The 19,111-nt window shown below is 37.6% G+C and overlaps 1 protein-coding gene across 1 annotated transcript; it reads left to right on the forward strand.

Moving 5' to 3' along the window:
* Window positions 1-399: 399 nt before the first annotated feature.
* Window positions 400-14,311, forward strand: kpna2 (karyopherin alpha 2 (RAG cohort 1, importin alpha 1)). The gene is made up of 11 exons (XM_062037331.1): window positions 400-481; window positions 650-772; window positions 1,026-1,166; window positions 2,970-3,058; window positions 3,140-3,408; window positions 3,492-3,586; window positions 4,620-4,883; window positions 4,957-5,190; window positions 5,259-5,441; window positions 13,868-14,017; window positions 14,087-14,311. The coding sequence occupies exons 2-11, from the start codon at window positions 716-718 to the stop codon at window positions 14,174-14,176; spliced, it is 1,572 nt and encodes a 523-aa protein (XP_061893315.1). The 5' UTR covers window positions 400-481; window positions 650-715; the 3' UTR covers window positions 14,177-14,311.
* The last annotated feature ends 4,800 nt before the right edge of the window (window positions 14,312-19,111 follow it).

Consider the following 19,111-nt stretch of genomic DNA (forward strand, 5'->3'; position numbering starts at 1 on the left):
CAGGAACTTAACATCACAAAGAGGCAAGTCCATAAAAATAGGTTACATATACATGATTAAAAAAATATTAACATATTTAAAATAACCAAATTATATACAGGATAACGGCTCATATAGTCATTTATTTCACACCCAGGGGGATACGTAACCTAGAAAAAAACAATAAAACAAACAAGAGCAATACGAGCGGCAGAATAAAAATAAACATAATGAAATCACGCTGCGTTCATAAATCTCGGAGTATTACGGGAAGTGACACCATTTCCGGTATGCGCGGTGTTTTCTTTCAAACCGTCCAATGGCGTGGCTTGCTTGGCTTTCGCTGCTCAAACCGTCCAATCAGAACGCTCGCTTCCAGGAATTTAAAGGTCTGTGCGGCATTTCTGTCACTCACTCTTTTCTCCACCAGCCGGTGAGTAAGTGCTGCTTTTTCCCCCTCGCGATATTTCATCGATTAAAACACATTTTACATCTTCACACGGTTTGTAATTTGGATTGGTAGTCGAAATTATTAACATATATATTTTTTTAATTTGTCGACTTGTCGTGCTTTATACGTGTGCTGACGTCACGCTAAAGTGTCACGAGGCAGCGGCGCCAAGTTGACTTGTTAGCTAACAACGTTCTTCTTCTTTGGGGGGGCGGACAGGAGCTGCTTTATAACATCAACTTTTTCCTGCCGACGAGCTTCTTTTGACACTTGGAGGAAGCAAAAATGTCCGAGAACGCCGAGCGTCTGAATAAGTTCAAGAACAAAGGCAAAGATGTGAATGTAAGTGTGTTAGTTAGTTAGTTAGCTAGTTAGTTAGTCACTACGCTAAACACGTATTGTTTGTTACGTGCATTTATTTACGTAACAAATGTGAGGAATTTTCAAATCCCTTTTTTTTTTTACGTAAAAAAATAATAATTAAGTATTGTGTAAATATATATATTTTAAAATATTTACTTTGAAAATCACTTGTTTACTTAATAAATGTTTGGTACTTTGTTAATCGTTTTATTACGTTAAAAAAAAATGTCAGGAGCTTCGACGCAGGAGGGTGATGGTCTCCGTCGAACTCCGCAAAGCCAAGAAAGATGACCAAATGTTCAAAAGAAGGAACGTGAGTGAGCTTCCCGAGGACGCCACCTCCCCTCTCCAGGAGAAGAACCAAAACAAGCAGGTAAGGCTGGACGCCATTAAACGTTGCAAAGTACACACTTCCGGTCCGTGTCCACGTCGGAGTAACCGCTAATCGTCACATAAGATGTTTTGTTTTGGTTAATCCTTCAATGTATTCTTCATACATTAAAAATATGGGTAACCAATACATGTTTGACGTCTTTCTGGTAATTATCACAGATGTATATCTTGCATGTTCAGTCATCTTATAGAAGTATTTTAGCACAGGTGTCAAACTCTTGGCTCGCGGGCCAGATCTGGCACGCCGCCTGACTTTATATGGCCTGGAAATGTCAATGATGTACTTTTTAATTTCTCATTGAATGTATTCGTTCAGAAAATGATATGCAACACGTATTATATAATCATACCAGGGGTACCGCTACCAAAATGTATTTCGATACTTTTCTAAATAAAGAGGACCACAGAAAAATGGCATTGTCTTTATTTGAACAAAAAATGTTAGTGTACATGAAACATATGTTTATTATTGTCATTTAGTCCTTAAATAAAATAGTGAACATACTAGACAACTTGTCTTTTAGTAGAAAGTAAACAAACAAAGACTCCGACTTTTGTCTGCTGACGTATGCAGTAACATATTGTGTCATTTATACACCTATTATTTTGTACACATTATGAGGGACAAACTGTAAAAATTAATTATTAACCTACTTGTTCATTTACTGTTAATATCTGCTAATTTTCTGTTTTAACATGTTCTATCTACACTTCTGTTAAAATGTAATAAACACTTATTCTTCTCTTCTTTGATACTTTACATTAGTTTTGGATGATACCACACATTTAGGTATCGATGCGATACCAAGTAGTTACCGGATCATACATTGGTCTTATTCAAAGTCCTCATGTGTTTAGGGACGTATTTACAGACATTATAAACATATGGTTTAAAAAAATTTTTTTAAATGAAAAACGATTTTGTGATGCTAAAAAATATCGACGTAATCATAGTATCGACTAGATACGCTCCTGTACTTGGTATCATTACAGTGGATGTCAGGTGTACATCCACCCATAGTATTTGTTTACATTCAAGAGCGCTATTTTATGTTAGCGGTAACACCTGTGAGCTATTGTATCCTCCTACGGTCTGTAGTGAAGCATGTTTAGCTATTTCTCGTCCTCCAGTGATAATGCTACTTGTAAGAAACTTACTTTATTTGTCGCCATGGAGGCCAGGATTAGTGATTTTGTAGCTAAAACACTGTGGATGGATGTTAGCTGTTAGCTAGCCATGTCTTAAAAAGCAGCTCTTCCTGAGGGTGTTTGAGTGTTATAGCAGTATAATACTGAATATGATTCATTAGTATCGCGGTACTATACTAGCACTGGTATAGCGTACAACCCTAATAGAAGTAAAAACATTTTTCCATGATATTCAAATTTTTTGGAAAGGGTCAGTAAAGTGCAACAGTTTTTATCCAAATCCACATAACACCGCATAAAGTGGAGTGACCCTCAGATGGTACCCACAAGGGTATCATCCAATAACCATGTACCCTATTGGTACTGCATAAGTACCGGTAACAAGGTCAGACTGGTACTCTGGTGGCCATCAGATGGTATTTGTCTGGTATTGTTACTGAATGAAGGTGTGTTCCTTTTTGTGTCGATGCGTTTTGAAGTTTTAAGAAGAATACTACTAGTGGGGATCTTGGTAAACGTCAGGTGTTACAGTTGCATAATGTCTGAAAAGGATGCAGCAATGTGTTTAGTCCTTCTCCATTCAACCGGATGTTTTGTGGACATGACTGACATGGATCTGCTCTGCACATGTAAGACATCGGGCCAATGGAGCGTTGCAGAGATCCTCACTGGCGTCAACAGCGGCAACATGGAGACCCAGCTCCAGGCAACACAAGCAGCGCGGTAAATATTGTTTTTTCCAACGCAAACAAACTGATTTCTTGCCACGAAAAGTCACTTTCTTTTGTGTTTGGGGGAAAAAAGCAAACTGCTGTCACGAGAGAGGCATCCCCCCATCTGCCAGATCATCAGTGCGGGTCTTATCTCCAAGTTTGTGTCCTTCCTGGGACTGTCCTCATGCCCTCCCATCCAGTTCGAGGCTTCCTGGGCACTGACCAACATTGCCTCCGGGACGTCCGACCAGACGGCCGCCGTGGTCGAGGGCGGAGCCATCCCCGCCTTCATCCGCCTGATCACTTCCCCTCACCAGCACATCAGTGAGCAGGCCGTCTGGGCTCTTGGAAACATTGCAGGTAACATTCTTCATTCAATCTTACGCAACTGAGCGCGTCTACTGGCCAGACTAAACAAAGTGTGTTGTGAATATAATAAATAGGTGATGGATCAGCTATGAGGGACATGGTGATCAAGTATGGAGCTGTGGCCCCCCTGCTGAGTCTGATCACAGTTCCAGACCTTTATCTATTAAGTGTAAGTACTTGGAGTCACTAGTCCGTCTGCACGCATGCAGCTGACAGTTGAGGTTCTGTGCACAGAAAAAAATGCAATTTGTTGTGTGAATGCTCCAAAACATTTGGTTTTCTACACCAAAATGTATTCTTATTTTTCTTCTGCATATTTTGGCGCGTTCTACGTTCCACATTTTTCATCCGGTTTCGATTCAAACCGTACAAACATCTAGCCTATTCGGGAATCACGGGCTTTCTCTTGACAAATTCCCAGAATACCAGGTTTTCCGGGACATTTTTCCCATTTAAAATAAATTGGCCATTTTTCAAACTTCCACCAATTCCACATTTTTCAACCTATTCAAACCATTCCACCTTCAACACATTCCACTCATCCTGGACAATCAAACTACTAGCCTAAATAGCATGTTAGCATCGATTAGCTTGCAGTCATGCAGTTACCAAATATGTCTGATTAGCACTCCACACAAGTCAATAACATCAACAAAACTCACCTTTGTGCCCTCATGCACAACGTTAAGTGTGGTGGACAAAATGAGACAGAAAAAGAAGTGGCATAAAACACGTCCTAGAAAGTCAGAGTAAGTTATACATGTAAACAAACTATACGGTGAGTTCAAGGACCGCCAAAATTAGTAAGACAAAACGGCGCTCGCCAAATACTCGAATCAGTGAAGCATATTTAATATAAACATTGTGATTTATAACAATTAGGGAGGTTTGTGTCATGTTTGTCCTCCTACACAAACCATACTAAAACAAAAAAATAGATTTTTTTTCCCCCTCATCTTTTTCCATTCTTCATACATTTTTGAAAAATCTCCAGAGAGCCGCATGCGGCTCTAGAGCCGCGGGTTGCCGACCCCCGAACTAGTCCAACTAACACTTTCCCAAGTTCCAAACCAAATTCCGTTTTTCCTGGAAATTCAAACTCTTCAACATTCAAACTATTCTTACATTCAGTCAGCATTGGAGCATTCACAAGTAATTTCTTCAAGAATTGCCTCATCTAGTTATTTGTATGTTTTCCCCAGTCGGCTTACCTGAGAAATGTGGCGTGGACCGTGTCCAACCTGTGCCGCAACAAGAACCCGTCCCCTCCTATAAGTACCATCCAGCAGCTTCTCCCCGCCCTCGTCAGTCTCCTCCACCACGCCGACATAGAGGTGATGACGGACGCCTGCTGGGGCGTGTCCTACCTGACGGACGGCACCAATGATCGCATCGAGGTGGTGGTCCAAGCGGGCCTGGTGCCTCGCCTGGTGGAACTGCTGGGCTGCGGAGAGATCTCTGTGTTGGTTAGTACCTCCAAGACTTGGTCCCGTCGTGCGGCCGGAAGGAACTAAGGCCTTTTCCTCGCCCTCCCCTCAGACCGCCTCCCTGCGTGCCATCGGTAACATCGTGACGGGCACAGACGAGCAGACTCAGGCGGTGCTCAATGCCGGGGTCCTGGCCATGTTTCCCCCGTTACTGTGCCACAACAAGGCCAATATTCAGAAGGAGGCAGCCTGGACTTTATCCAACATCACTGCGGGAAAAGAGAGCCAAATCCAGGAGGTCATGGATGCAGGCCTGGTTCCACATTTGGTCAACGTGCTGATCAGGGTAGGTTCTTGCTTCTCCCAGCACTCTTCCTGTTATCTCACTCACACTGCGTGGTTGTCTTGGTGCAGGGAGACTACAAAACCCAGAAGGAGGCCGTGTGGGCAGTTACAAACTTCACCAGCGGGGGCACTGTGGAGCAGGTGGTGCACCTGGTGCGGTGCAATGTGCTGGAGCCTCTTCTCATCCTGCTCTCCTCCAAGGACAGCAAGACTGTCCTGGTCATCTTGGACGCCATCACCAACATATTCTTGGTAGGTGCAACACACTTGGACCCTTGTGCACCGCGTGGGGCCAGCACGGTGTGTTCTGGTTCGCAGTCTGAAATTAGGCCAGGATGATTTTTTTTTCCATTTAAATTGCTTTGTTTTTAACTGCAACATTGTTAGAAACAAAGTATACACACTTACTGAAGACCTCTTGCAGGCCCAAACGACTCCCATTATCAGTCAATTCCCCGCGAGTGGGGGGGCAGAGCAGAAAAGAGAGATGGCAGATCAACTGGTCTCTTTTGTATAAATTAGTTTTAAGATGGGACTTACCGTATTTCCTTGAATTGGCGCAGGGAATATAGTATTCGCACGTCTAGAATTACTGCCGGGTCAAACTCGTTTCTCAAAATAATTAACGCATGCTTGGCCTTATCGCCGGTTTATTATTGAAGCTGGATCAAATTCGTTTCGCAAAATATTAATTTTATTATCGCATGTCTATAATTTTCGCCGGGTCAAACTCGTTTCGCAAAATATTTAGCATATGGCTAGAACTTCCACCGGGTCAAATTCGTTACGTCACGAGTGACGCATCTGTCCTCCTTTTCAAAATGGAGGAAGCTGATTTCAGTAGTTTACTATCGCACAAAGGAAAAAAGATAAAGAGCTTTTCAGTAGGATTTAAGGTTCAAGCTATTGAATACCGGTACAGTATGCTAAAGAGAACAGTAAGCAGCTATGTTTTATTAATATACCGTAGCTGCGTGTGTGAAATACTGTATAAGTCATTAAATCACTCCCGCCTCCTGGTGGTAGAGGGCGCTGCCGCGCTAGTGATCCTTCTTGCGACTTCCTGTACTGCAGAAGAAGTGAACACACGCAGCAAGAGATTTATTTTTTCCCTCTGCCTGAACTTCTAACTTGGAGGATCACATACAGGTATCTAAAATAAAACAGTTTTCTAAACTGGACTTTCAATCGAAGCAGGAGGTAATAATTAAAGGAATATCTCCATCGAAACAGAGACTTTTAAAACTGAAGAAAGAAAATAAGGAAGACTTCTATAAACAAGTTATCGATGCTTTTGGTCAGAAGGAGCTGCAAATGGACTCCATTTATAAGTACAGGTAAGACCATAATAACGTTTTTGTTAATTAAATGTGCTTTTCATGATGGTATGCTTACATCACACTCAAAGCGCACGCCTAAATTTTATGGATTCCTTTTGGTAAACGCCGGAGTGAGAAGAGGTTTTAAAATAATTACCGCATGCACGGCCATCCCGCCGGTTTCCGGTAAACGCAGGTGTGACAGGAGGTTTTAAATTAATTAACGCCCCTGCGGCTATTCAAGGAAATACGGTAAATGCTTCTACTGAGGTAGCATCGGTAACTGTTAGCGGTAGGGCATTCCAGAGTACTGGAGCCCCAATAGAAAACACTCTAAAGCAGGAGTCACCAACGCAGTGCCCGCGGGCACCAGGTAGCCCGTAAGGACCAGATGAGTAGCCCGCTGGCCTGTTCTAAAAATAGCTCAAATAGCAGCACTTACCAGTGAGCTGCCTCTATTTTTTAAATTGTATTTATTTACTAGTGTGACAATCCTAACTGTCGTGCAGGTTCTCAGGACCATCCAGGGAAGACATTGTCGTGAGACGGTTTAGACTTCTTTATTATTTCAATCAGAGTCTTTTGCGTGCTTTTCAGCAGCTGCCTTTTTTCTCACGTGAGCACACGAATGGTTTCCTCCCGCCCGCCGTCTGCTTTTCAGCAGCACGTCGCCGTCGTTTGCGTGGCAGCAGAGGATGGTTTCCTCCCGTCCGCCGTCTTTCTCCGTCTCCTTTCTTGATGTTCACGTCTCTCGCCCTTTTATACGGTCCGAGAGGGTGATTGCACTGTCCACAGCTGCGCGCTCCACGCACCTTGTGCTGATGGCGGCGTCGCTCCCAGCGCACCCCGCCTTGCCGCTCGCTCGTCCACGCCTCCTCGTCGCCATCTTGGAACGGGCGCCGTCGGTCCGCCGGCCCCGCCTCCCCACAACTAGCAAGCTGGTCTCGCTTTGCTCGACATTTTTAATTCTAAGAGAGACAAAACTCAAATAGAATTTGAAAATCCAAGAAAATATTTTAAAGACTTGGTCTTCACCTGTTTAAATACATTCATTTATTTTTTTACTTTGCTTCTTATAACTTTCAGAAAGACAGTTTTAGAGAAAAAATACAACCTTAAAAATGATTTTAGGATTTTTAAACACATATACCTTTTTACCTTTTAAATTCCTTCCTCTTCTTTCCTGACAATTTAAATCAATGTTCAAGTATATTTATTTTTTAAAGAATAATAAATAAATTGTAATTTAATACTTCATTTTAGCTTCTGTTTTTTCGACAAAGAATATTTGTGAAATATTTCTTCAAACTTATTATGATTAAAATTCAAAAAAAATATTCTGGCAAATCTAGAAAATCTGTAGAATCAAATTAAAATCTTATTTCATAGTCTTTTGAATTTCTTTTAAGATTTTTGTTCTGGAAAATCTAGAAGAAATAATGATTTGTCTTTGTTAGAAATATAGCTTGGTCCAATTTGTTATATATTCTAACAAAGTGCAGATTGGATTTCAACCTATTTAAAACATGTCATCAAAATCCTAAAATTAATCTTAATCAGGAAAAAATACTAATGATGTTCCATAAATTATTTTTATTTTATTTTTTTTAATTTTACATGAGTTATTATTTGTACAAACATGGTGCAAAGTAATTCATGATTTGTTAAAAAAATGTTAGTGGCTCGCTAGTTAAAATTGGATATTGTGATTTCACAAGACTGTCTTAGAAGTGATCATTTGAAAATGTTCAATTTGAAAAATGTGCACTTAGAGAAAATATAAAAATAAAGTGTTGCATATTGATATTTATCTGTTTCTATATATATTTAATGTGAGAAATCATTAAGATGATCAGTGTTTCCACAATGATAAATATCATTAATTATTAATAATAACATAGAGTTAAAGGTAAATTGAGCAAATTTGCTATTTCTGGCAATTTATTTAAGTGTGTATCAAACTGGTAGCCCTTCGCATTAATCACTACCCAAGAAGTAGCTCTTGGTTTCAAAAAGGTTGGTGACCCCTGGTCTAAAGCCTGCAGACTTTTTTGTTGGTAGGTAGGTGTGTGTAGGTAGGTAGATGTGTGTGAGAAAGTTGAGCAACAACATTTTGTACCAACTGTAATCTTCTAATGCTAGACATAGGGAGCCCCCAAAATAATAGGTTACAGTAATGGAGACATCATGAGCGCATGAATAATGACCTCAGCGTCTGTGGTGGAGAAAATGGGAGACATTTTAGTGATATTAAGGAGATGAAAGAAGGCTGTTTGAGTAACACTCTTAATGTGTGACTCAAATGAGAGAGTTGGGTGGAAGATAACTGCTATATTTTAATAGACTAATCCTAAAACTGTGCTTTTTCCATGGAAAACCATAATAGTCTCATTCTTGCCACTGGGGAAAATATTGCTTTGGTGTAATTGCAGCACTTAACCACTAGACGGTGCCAGTAAACCTCAGAGCTCTGATGAATGGCTTCAACTGCTGAAATGCAATAAATGATCTTTGGCAGTTGTGTCAACTCGTAAAATATAAAAACTAGGGCTGTCATAATTAACAAGTAACTCATGTGATTAATCACAAAAAATCATCGCATTAATCACAGGCAGGTAAAATGTAAAAACATTATTTTCGCATCAAAATGTTATTTTTTAAATGAAAAAGATAAGATCCCAACAAAATTTGTTGAACGCTCTCCTCAACCGCACGTATTAGTCGTTCCTCTTGGATGAACGCTGCTCTTAGTTGCAGGACAGGGAGACAATCAGGAGCACCAAACCAGCTCGCTAGTTAGCATCACCTAGCTAGCTTATGCGTTGTCGTCTCCGAGCCACGACGTTGTTTACTTTGCCGCTCATCATATTTGAATGATTGATGATCCAAACACTGTTAGCTAAGAAGCAGTTGTAGTTGTAGAGTGTTTATTAGTAGCCAGCTAGAAAATATATATTTGGATGTAAACAGAGGTCACAACATCGAAAATATTTCTACCCAAGGGGCGTGGCTACAGGATAGAGTTACCATATGGAAACGTTTTTGGAGTTCTTTGCATGCATGTTCTAGAATTTGACATGACATCTTCAATGGAGAACAGGGGTGGCCATTACGTGGATGGTGGAGAGTGTGTCAGTCTTTTGTCAGGCATTAAAGAAACAACTAAATTTGAGCGATCATCAATCTTCACTAAGACGTCTGTGATAGAGTAGTTTACTCTGGTCTGATATCTTCTTAGGACGAGGACTCCGGTCAGAGAGTGGGGCACAGAGAGGCTTTCAGCCACTCTTTAATGGTGAGGTCGGGCGGTATAGCTGGGTTGCTAGAGCGGCCGTGCCAGCAACTTGAGGGTTCCAGGTTCAAGCCCCACTTCCGCCATCCTAGTCACTGCCGTTGTGTCCTTGGGCAAGACACTTTACCCACCTGCTCCCAGTGCCACCCACTCTGGATTAAATGTAACTTAGATAATGGCTTTCACTATGTAAAGCACTTTGAGTCACTAGAGAAAAGCGCTATATAAATATAATTCACTTCACAGGTTGATTGGCCCTAGTGCGTGAATGTTGTCTACCGTATTTTTCGGAGTATAAGTCACGGCTTGTGTTTTTTTCCTTCTTTATTATGCATTTTCAGCTGGAGCAACTTATACTACGAAAAATACGGTAATAAAGAAGGAAAAAAACATAAGTCGCACTGGAGTATAAGTTGCATTTTTTTGAGGAAATGTATTTGATAAAAGCCAACAGCAAGAATAGACATTTGAAAGGCAATTTAAAATGTCTAAAGAATAGTGAACAGGCTGAATAAGTGTACGTTATATGAGGCATAAATAACCAACTGGTATGTTAACGTAACATATTATGGTAAGAGTCATTCAAATAACTATAACATATAGAACATGCTATACGTTTACCAAACAATATGTCACTCCTAATCGCTAAATCCCATGAAATCTTATACGTCTAGTCTCTTACGTCAATGACATCAATAATATCTGATATTTTACGCTAATGTGTTCATCATTTCACACATAAGACGCTCCCGAGTATAAGTCGCACCACCGGCCAAACTATGAAAAAAAACTGCGACTTATAGTCTGAAAAATACGGTACTGCGATACCATACTAGTAGCGGTATACTGCACAACTCTATTCTAAGAGATCTTAAGGTTGCTGAAGAGTTAATTACTGTACGGTGTTTCCCATAAACTGCCAAGATACCTGTGGCGGTGGGGGCGTGGCTACGGGCATGGTCACATGACATCATCGAGTAATTTGCATAATTTACTACAATGATTTGATTTTCTCTAAAAAGGCTCAAAAAATGTATACTTACTAATTAATAACAGTTTTGTTTTAAACGTCCATCCATCCATTTTACAATATAATTACAACACTTTATTTACATATTTATATACAGATTTGAACAATAAGTTATTCACTGAAATATATTTATTAATTGTGGTTCTTACAAAAATATATCTTATAAAAGCTAAAATGTCTCAAAGCTCTGCCCCTTTAAAGGCCTACTGAAATGAATTTTTTTTATTTAAACGGGGATAGCAGATCTATTCTATGTGTCATACTTGATCATTTCGCGATATTGCCATATTTTTGCTGAAAGGATTTAGTATAGAACAACGACGATAAAGATCGCAACTTTTGGTATCTGATAAAAAAAAGGCTTGCACCTACCGGAAGTAGCGTGACGTAGTCAGTTGAACATATACGCAAAGTTCCCTATTGTTTACAATGATGGCCGCATGAAGTGAGAGAGATTCGGACCGAGAAAGCGACAATTTCCCCATTAATTTGAGCGAGGATGAAAGATTTGTGGATGAGTAAAGTGCAAGTGAAGGACTAGTGGGGAGTTGAAGCTATTCAGATAGGGAAGATGCTGTGAGAGGCGGGGGTGACCTGATATTCAGCTGGGAATGACTACAACAGTAAATAAACACAAGACATATATATACTCTATTAGCCACAACACAACCAGGCTTATATTTAATATGCCACAAATTAATCCTGCATAAAAACACCTGCGTGTTTGTTATGCTAGCTCCTAGCTCCTCTGCTAGCTCCTAGCTCCATAGAACACGCCAATACAATTCAAACACCTGATCAACACACACAATCACTCAGCCCAAAAGACAGTTTACCTAACCCAAGGTTCATAAAGCTTATATATTTTTAAAAAGTTACGTACGTGACGCGCACATACGGTCAAGTTATCGAATGTTTAGCAGCCAAGGCTGCATACTCACGGTACCTGATATTCAGCTGGGAATGACTACAACAGTAAATAAACACAAGACATATATATACTCTATTAGCCACAACACAACCAGGCTTATATTTAATATGCCACAAATTAATCCTGCATAAAAACACCTGCGTGTTTGTTATGCTAGCTCCTAGCTCCTCTGCTAGCTCCTAGCTCCATAGAACACGCCAATACAATTCAAACACCTGATCAACACACACAATCACTCAGCCCAAAAGACAGTTTACCTAACCCAAGGTTCATAAAGCTTATATATTTTTAAAAAGTTACGTACGTGACGCGCACATACGGTCAAGTTATCGAATGTTTAGCAGCCAAGGCTGCATACTCACGGTACCTGATATTCAGCTGGGAATGACTACAACAGTAAATAAACACAAGACATATATATACTCTATTAGCCACAACACAACCAGGCTTATATTTAATATGCCACAAATTAATCCTGCATAATAACACCTGCGTGTTTGTTATGCTAGCTCCTAGCTCCTCTGCTAGCTCCTAGCTCCATAGAACACGCCAATACAATTCAAACACCTGATCAACACACACAATCACTCAGCCCAAAAGACCGTTCACCTAACCCAAGGTTCATAAAGCTTATATATTTTAAAAAAGTTACGTACATACGCAAAAAAAAGCCAAAGCTGCATACTCACAGTAGCACGTCTGCGTCTTTGTCATCCAAATCAAAGTAATCCTGGTAAGAGTCTGTGTTGTCCCAGTTCTCTACAGGCGTCTGTGTATCCAAATCAAAAGTCCTCCTGGTTAGAGTCTCTGTTATCCGAGTTCTTCCATCTTGACTGCATCTTTCGGGAATGTAAACAAAGAAGCGCCGGCTGTGTACTGTTGTGGCTGACTACGTTCGAAAAATACGTCCATTTCGCACCGACAACTTTCTTCTTTGCTTGCTTGGCTTCCTTCTCCATAATGCAATGAACATGATTGAAACAGATTCACGAACACAGATGTCCAGAATACTGTGGAATTATGAAATGAAAACAGAGCTTTTTCGTATCGGCTTCAATGTGGAAGGCATACCCGTGTTCGCCGGGCTACGTCACGCGCATACGTCATCCGCAGAGGCGTTTCGAACCGGAAGTTTAGCGGCAAATTTTAAATGTCACTTTATAAGTTAACCCGGCCGTATTGGCATGTGTTATAATGTTAAGATTTCATCATTGATATATAAACTATCAGACTGCGTGGTCGGTAGTAGTGGGTTTCAGTAGGCCTTTAATTAGTGCATACTAAGTAATTTAACTTTAGCCTACTACTACAACCATATTATTTACCAGCAACATAAAGTGAAACAGAGGCAGAGGTGTCCTGCCACAGTCAATAACAAATAAACAGAAAACAGTAGTGGTGGTAGAGCTTCATCAAACATCTCATCCACTGAACAAAGAGCTCCAAAAATCTTGAACTTTAGACTGCCATCAGTTTTACTCCCTACACTTAACCATGTGTTTCCTACTGCCTGCAATCTTTGCACCCTTTGTTATATACACATGTTGTGTTTCTAATATAAATACATTTAATAAAGTCAAATACAAATAAGGCAACAAGAGAAGTATCCTACACTTCTCTTTTGTAAAGTAAATCTGAACAGCCGATATGGGCATCTACATCAACTATATGATCATCTACATCAACTATATGATCATCTACATCAACTATATGATCATCTACATCAACTATATGATCATCTACATCTACTATATGATCATCTACATCTACTATATGATCATCTACATCTACTATATGATCATCTACATCTACTATATGATCATCTACATACACTATATGATCATCTACATCTACTATATGATCATCTACATCTACTATATGATCATCTACATCAACTATATGATCATCTACATCAACTATATGATCATCTACATCTACTATATGATTTGCCTGAGAAGCTGGAGAGGACTAAAAAAAATAATTACTATTTTTATTTTATTTTATTTTATTTTTTTATTTGTGGCGGACCGCCACAAATAAATGAATGTGTGGGAAACCCTGCTGTATAAAACTGTAGTTTGAGGTGTGCGTACGTCTTCTCATCAGGCTGGTGACAAAATAGATGAGTCTGACAAGTTGGCCCTGATGATCGAAGAAAGCGGCGGACTGGACCGCATCGAAGCGCTGCAGTCTCACGAGAACGAGACCATCTACAAAGCCGCCCTCAACCTGATCGAGAAGTACTTCTCTGAAGAGGTGACATCTTTGATCGACCCTTTTGAGTCTGTGTTTGAAGCTCACTCCTGCTCTCACCTTGCTTCCCAGGATGAGGAGCTGCAAAGCGTGGCCCCAGAAGCAACCGCTGATGGTTACGCCTTCCAAATGGGTGAAAACCAGAGCACTTTCAATTTCTAAATCAACTTCTTCCAGTCTTCATGTGTCGTGTTGTCACTGTTCTGCTTTTTCCTCGTTCATGTCCATGTTGTATGTAGTGTACATACCATCTAACACTTGATGAACCACTCATGTAAATAAATCTGTCGGATTGTGTGCAGGCATTTTTCTCTCCTTTTTCAACTAACTATGGAGCAGGGTGTCCACCAGACATCAATAAAGCATGGCACCGCATTGTGCTTTATATAGTCTTACATGCCAGATGGTTCCTGAAGGCTAAAGGTCTGCTGCCATCTTGTGTACAATGTGAGTAAATCAGATCAATGACCCTTGAATGTATTTTGATACATTGGCACAGCAAGTTATTTATATGACTTAATCCAAACAACCTTCCCTAGTCATGGTGGGGGGGGGGGGGGAAAGCTACTAACATAAAGGTCACAACCTGCTCACTGAACTTTGTGGATATTATGAAAAAAAGCATCCAAACACCAAAGTCAGATAGCGTTAGCAAACAAGCTAATATACTGTAAATCTGGGGCCGTACTTATCAAGCTTCTCAGAATTACTCCTAAGAAGTCTGCTAAGAGTTGACTTAAGAGTAAATAAATTATTCGCTGAAAGCTGCACTTAAAAGTTAGTTATCAAGCGTCTTACTCACACTTTCAGCGAAGTGTAGGACTGAATCTTAAGTGTCACACTCCGAGCTGAATTACGACATTACTATGTGCCGTAAACGGAATTTTAGGTGACGTCATTTCTGTGTCCATAGAAATGACCAATCACGGAAGGGAATCCGTTGTCTAAGAATAAAGAAATATCTTGGAAATATTTAAGTGGACAATGGGAGTGTATATTTTGACAATAAACTACAAAATAATACAAAACAAACTAGTCCCCGCCGGCACTCACGCTACCGCTCCCTCTCTTCTCTCGCCCACACACTCACTGACGTCACTCACCTCACGGCCACACACATACGCTACTGTCATAACATTTTCTTTCCAATTCATTAATTAGGCAACTAATTTGAAACTGGTGTGGGTGGCTCTATATATACTAGCCCACTGCAGACACATGCAGAAATCAACATGGAATCGAAAAGTATTAAATCTGTGACAAAAATAATACCCGCTCTGTCTAAACGATACCGTTTGATCAGCTGCTCGTCATCAAACAAATCCAGAACATCGTTCCGCTCCCTGAATGTTCGCGCACGTCTCTCTCGCCTCAGTGCCATCCCCTGCTGGCAAAACCTAACCACTTAAGACACCTCTGAAGGTCTCTTGAATATCGTGGAGAGTAGGAGTGATTGTTAGACTTAAGAACGTTGATAAAAAGCTTTTATTCTTAAGTTTGAGAGTAGGACTAAATTTCGCAAATTCTCAGGACTTAAGTGTAAAATGGCACTCTAAGAAGCTTGATAAGTACGGCCCCTGATATATAGTCGCCAGTTTAGTGCCACAACAACAAAAACTCTTGAAATGTGTTTACTAATTTTAAACACAATTTGTTTTTTAAAAAACAAAAATGTATCAAAAAGTCAGTAGAGGTAAGTCAGAATATAGCTCTTGTCTTTAAATAAGGAGTGGGTGATACTGCACTTTCCATCATCATTGATATTGTTGAATGATAAATAATATGAATCTTTGGGAACCAAACGATTCAAGCAGATTCCTGGGCTGACGACTTGATTCAGAATCGATCCTCGCAAAGTGTTTTTTTGGCAGAATAATTGCAGTGAACACTTTTTCCAAACAGGTTAGAAACGCTCCTGGTTGGATGAAGATGGCCTAAAAATCTGTCTTGAAAAATTGATTCAAAAATATTTTATATTTTAAATACATTTTTTAGAATTAGGAATCGAATGTCAATGAATTTTTTTTGTGCGCCCCTATAATGAGACATGAAATGAAGTTGGTGGTGCAGGAAAAACACGTATTTGAAGGAGAAATGACCAATATTATCATCACACCAGTATCAGTCCGATACGGATCCATGCCATCAATATTTGAAACGATTCCTTTTACTAACCTGAGTTCTGATGAGTCGTTTACTGAGGTGAATCAGGTAGCACTTCTCGTGTGCCCAAACTCACACCGAGTCTTCCAGTATCCATGAGTCGGTGAAACTCGAGTTTTCTTCCAAAACCCGAGAGTCAGTGAAACTCGGGAGCTGAGTGAGTTGTTCGTTTTGTCGTGTAGCTCGTGCACGAACATTTGTTGTTTTTACCCTCCTAAACAGATTCAAATGCAGTTAGTTTTACCTGGTTTCTCCTTTCACAGGTCAGAAAAAGAATGAGTTAAAAGAAATGATTCAGTGAGAACGACTCGTTCATGGCTCGCACGTGTCAAATAAGCACTGCTTCTCTCTGCCATTTTACTCCCCCTTTGTTTTTTGGTGGATGGCACCATGCGCGAATAACAGTAGCTCTGGTTGCCTTAAACTGACTCAGCAGCACCACCTGTCGTTGTAGAGTGGGAATTACAGGCGCTCTGAGTGCAGGTGTGGGGAATATTGCTGCCTAAAGTTTTGACTCAAAGAAAACGTTTTCATACTTAATAAAATATTGTTTTTTCTTTTTTTACGTGGGATTCTTTTTAAATTGAAAAAAATAGTTGTTTTTTTTACTTGCGAATTTTTTATTTTGTAGAAAAAAAAATGTTTCACTTGCAAATTGTTTTCCAATTAAAATAAAAAAATGTTAGATTTGTGAAATCGTTTTTTAATTGAATAAAATCATTGTTATACTTGCTCATAGTTTTTTAATTGACAAATAGTTTTTCAACTTGCAAATGTTTTTTTTAATTGAAAAAAAAATGCTTTTTTTAATTGAAAAAAAATATGCTTTTTTAAATTGAAAAACACTTTTTTTTTTTTACCTGGGAATCGTTTTTTTATTGAAAAACATTTTTTTTTGCTGCCAAATTTTTATAATTGGAAAAAAAGAAAAACTTTTTTTAATTGAAAAACTTTTTTTTTTTTTTACCTGGGAATCGTTTTTTAATTGAAAAACTTTTTTTTTTTTTATCAGCAAATTGTTTTGTAATTGAAAAAAAAAATGTTTTTAAATTTGTGAAATCGTTTTTTTAATTAAAAAAAAAAAAAAATTTTTAGTTTGAGAATCGTTTTTTTAATTGCAAAGTTTTTTCTACCTGGGAATCGTTTTTCTAAATTGAAGAAAATTGTTTTTTACTTGCAAATTTTCTAATTGAAAAAAATGTTTTTAGATTTGTGAAATCGTTTTTTTTTATTGAATACAATTATTTGTATACTTGTGAATTGTTTTTTTAATTGACACATTTTTTTAACTTTTAGATTGGATAAAAAAAGATTTTGACTTGAATTGTTTTTTAATTTGTAGAATTATTATTTTTTTTACTGGAAAATTGTTTTTTACATTTGAATTTTTTTTACTAGCAAACAATACATATTTTTTATATTTCACAAATCGTTTTTTAACTCAAGAAAATTGTTTTTCTTTACTGAATAGTTTTTTACTTTCAGAAATGTTTTTGTATTTGAAAATCTTATTTTTAATTAAGGAATATTATTTTTTATACTTGCAAATATTTTTAATTGAAGAACAATTTGATTTCATAATTGCAAAACATTTTTTTATTTAAGATAATTGTTTTTAATATGCAAATCCTTTTTTTCTTTGAAGAAAATTACTTTTATACTTGCGAGTATTTTCTTTTTGTAAAAAATATTTTTTAACTTGCGAATCGTTTTTTTTATTGAAATAAAATTTTTTTTAATTAAATGTTTCTTTTTTACTTTGGAATCGTTTTTTTTAATTGCAGAAAATTGTTTTTGTACTTGCAAATCGTATTATTAATTAAGGAAAATTGCTTTTATAGTTGCAAATGTTTTTTTAATTGAAGAAAATTGTTTTTGTATCTGCAAATGGTTTTTTTATTGAAGACTTTTTGTACAAAGTAGTTTTTTTTACTTGCAAATTGTTTTCTAATTGAAAACAAGTTTTTATATTTGTGAAATCGTTTTTTTTAATTGAATACAATTATTTTTATACTTGCAACATTTTTTTTAATTGACAAATGTTTTCTGAATGGAAATAAAAATATCTTAATTGGAATTTCTTTTTTTAATTGCAGAAAATTTGTTTTTGTTTTTGCAAAAAAAAATTAAATATTTTTTCTACATTTGAATTGTTTTTTTACTTGCAATATATTTTTTATGTTTTACGAATCGTTTTTTTACTGAAGGAAATAGGTTTTTTTTAATTGAGTTTTTTACTTTCAGAAATTTGTTTTTTTATTCGAAAATCGTGTTTTAATTGAGGAAAAAAATTTTTTATACTTGCAAAAGTTTTTAATGGAAAAAAAGTTTTTGTTACTTGGAAATTGTTTTTGTACTTGCGAATTGTATTATTGAGGACAATTGCTTTTATAGGTGCAAATGTTTTTTTAAATTGAAGAACATTTCTGCTTTTATAATTGCGAAACATTTTTATTTAATTGAAGAAAATTACTTTTGTATTTGCAAATTTATTTTGTTTTTTTTAATTGAAGACATTTTTCCGCTTCAAATCTTATTTTTAATTAAGGAATATTTCTATACGTGCAATTTTTATTTTAATTGAAGAAAAATTGATTTCATAATTGCAAAACTTTTTTTAATTTAAAATAATTGTTTTTAATATGCAAATCCTATTTTTCATTTGTACTTGCGAATATTTTGTTTTTGAAAAAAATATTTTTAACTTGTGAATCGGTTTTTTTAATTGAAAGAAATTGTATTTTTAATGGAGGGTTGTGTTTTTTTTACTTTGGAATCGTTGTTTTTTAATTGCAGAAAATAGTTTTTGTACTAGCCAATGTTTTTGTCTTTAATTAAGACATTTTTCCGCTTCAAGTCGTGTTTCGAATTTTTTTTTTTACTTGCAGAATTATTCTTTATTTCAAAAATGTTTTAGTTTTTTACTAGCGAATC

Source organism: Entelurus aequoreus, linkage group LG25, assembly GCF_033978785.1.
Source record: "Entelurus aequoreus isolate RoL-2023_Sb linkage group LG25, RoL_Eaeq_v1.1, whole genome shotgun sequence".
NCBI classification, from domain to species: domain Eukaryota; kingdom Metazoa; phylum Chordata; class Actinopteri; order Syngnathiformes; family Syngnathidae; genus Entelurus; species Entelurus aequoreus.

Bases quoted from the DNA above. Each gene is read 5' to 3' on its own strand.
- kpna2 (XM_062037331.1), top strand. From the start codon at position 716: ATGTCCGAGAACGCCGAGCGTCTGAATAAGTTCAAGAACAAAGGCAAA. The intron at 3,059-3,139 runs GTAAATATTGTT...GGGGGAAAAAAG, and splicing joins CAGGCAACACAAGCAGCGCG to CAAACTGCTGTCACGAGAGA. The intron at 14,018-14,086 runs GTGACATCTTTG...CTTGCTTCCCAG, and splicing joins AGAAGTACTTCTCTGAAGAG to GATGAGGAGCTGCAAAGCGT.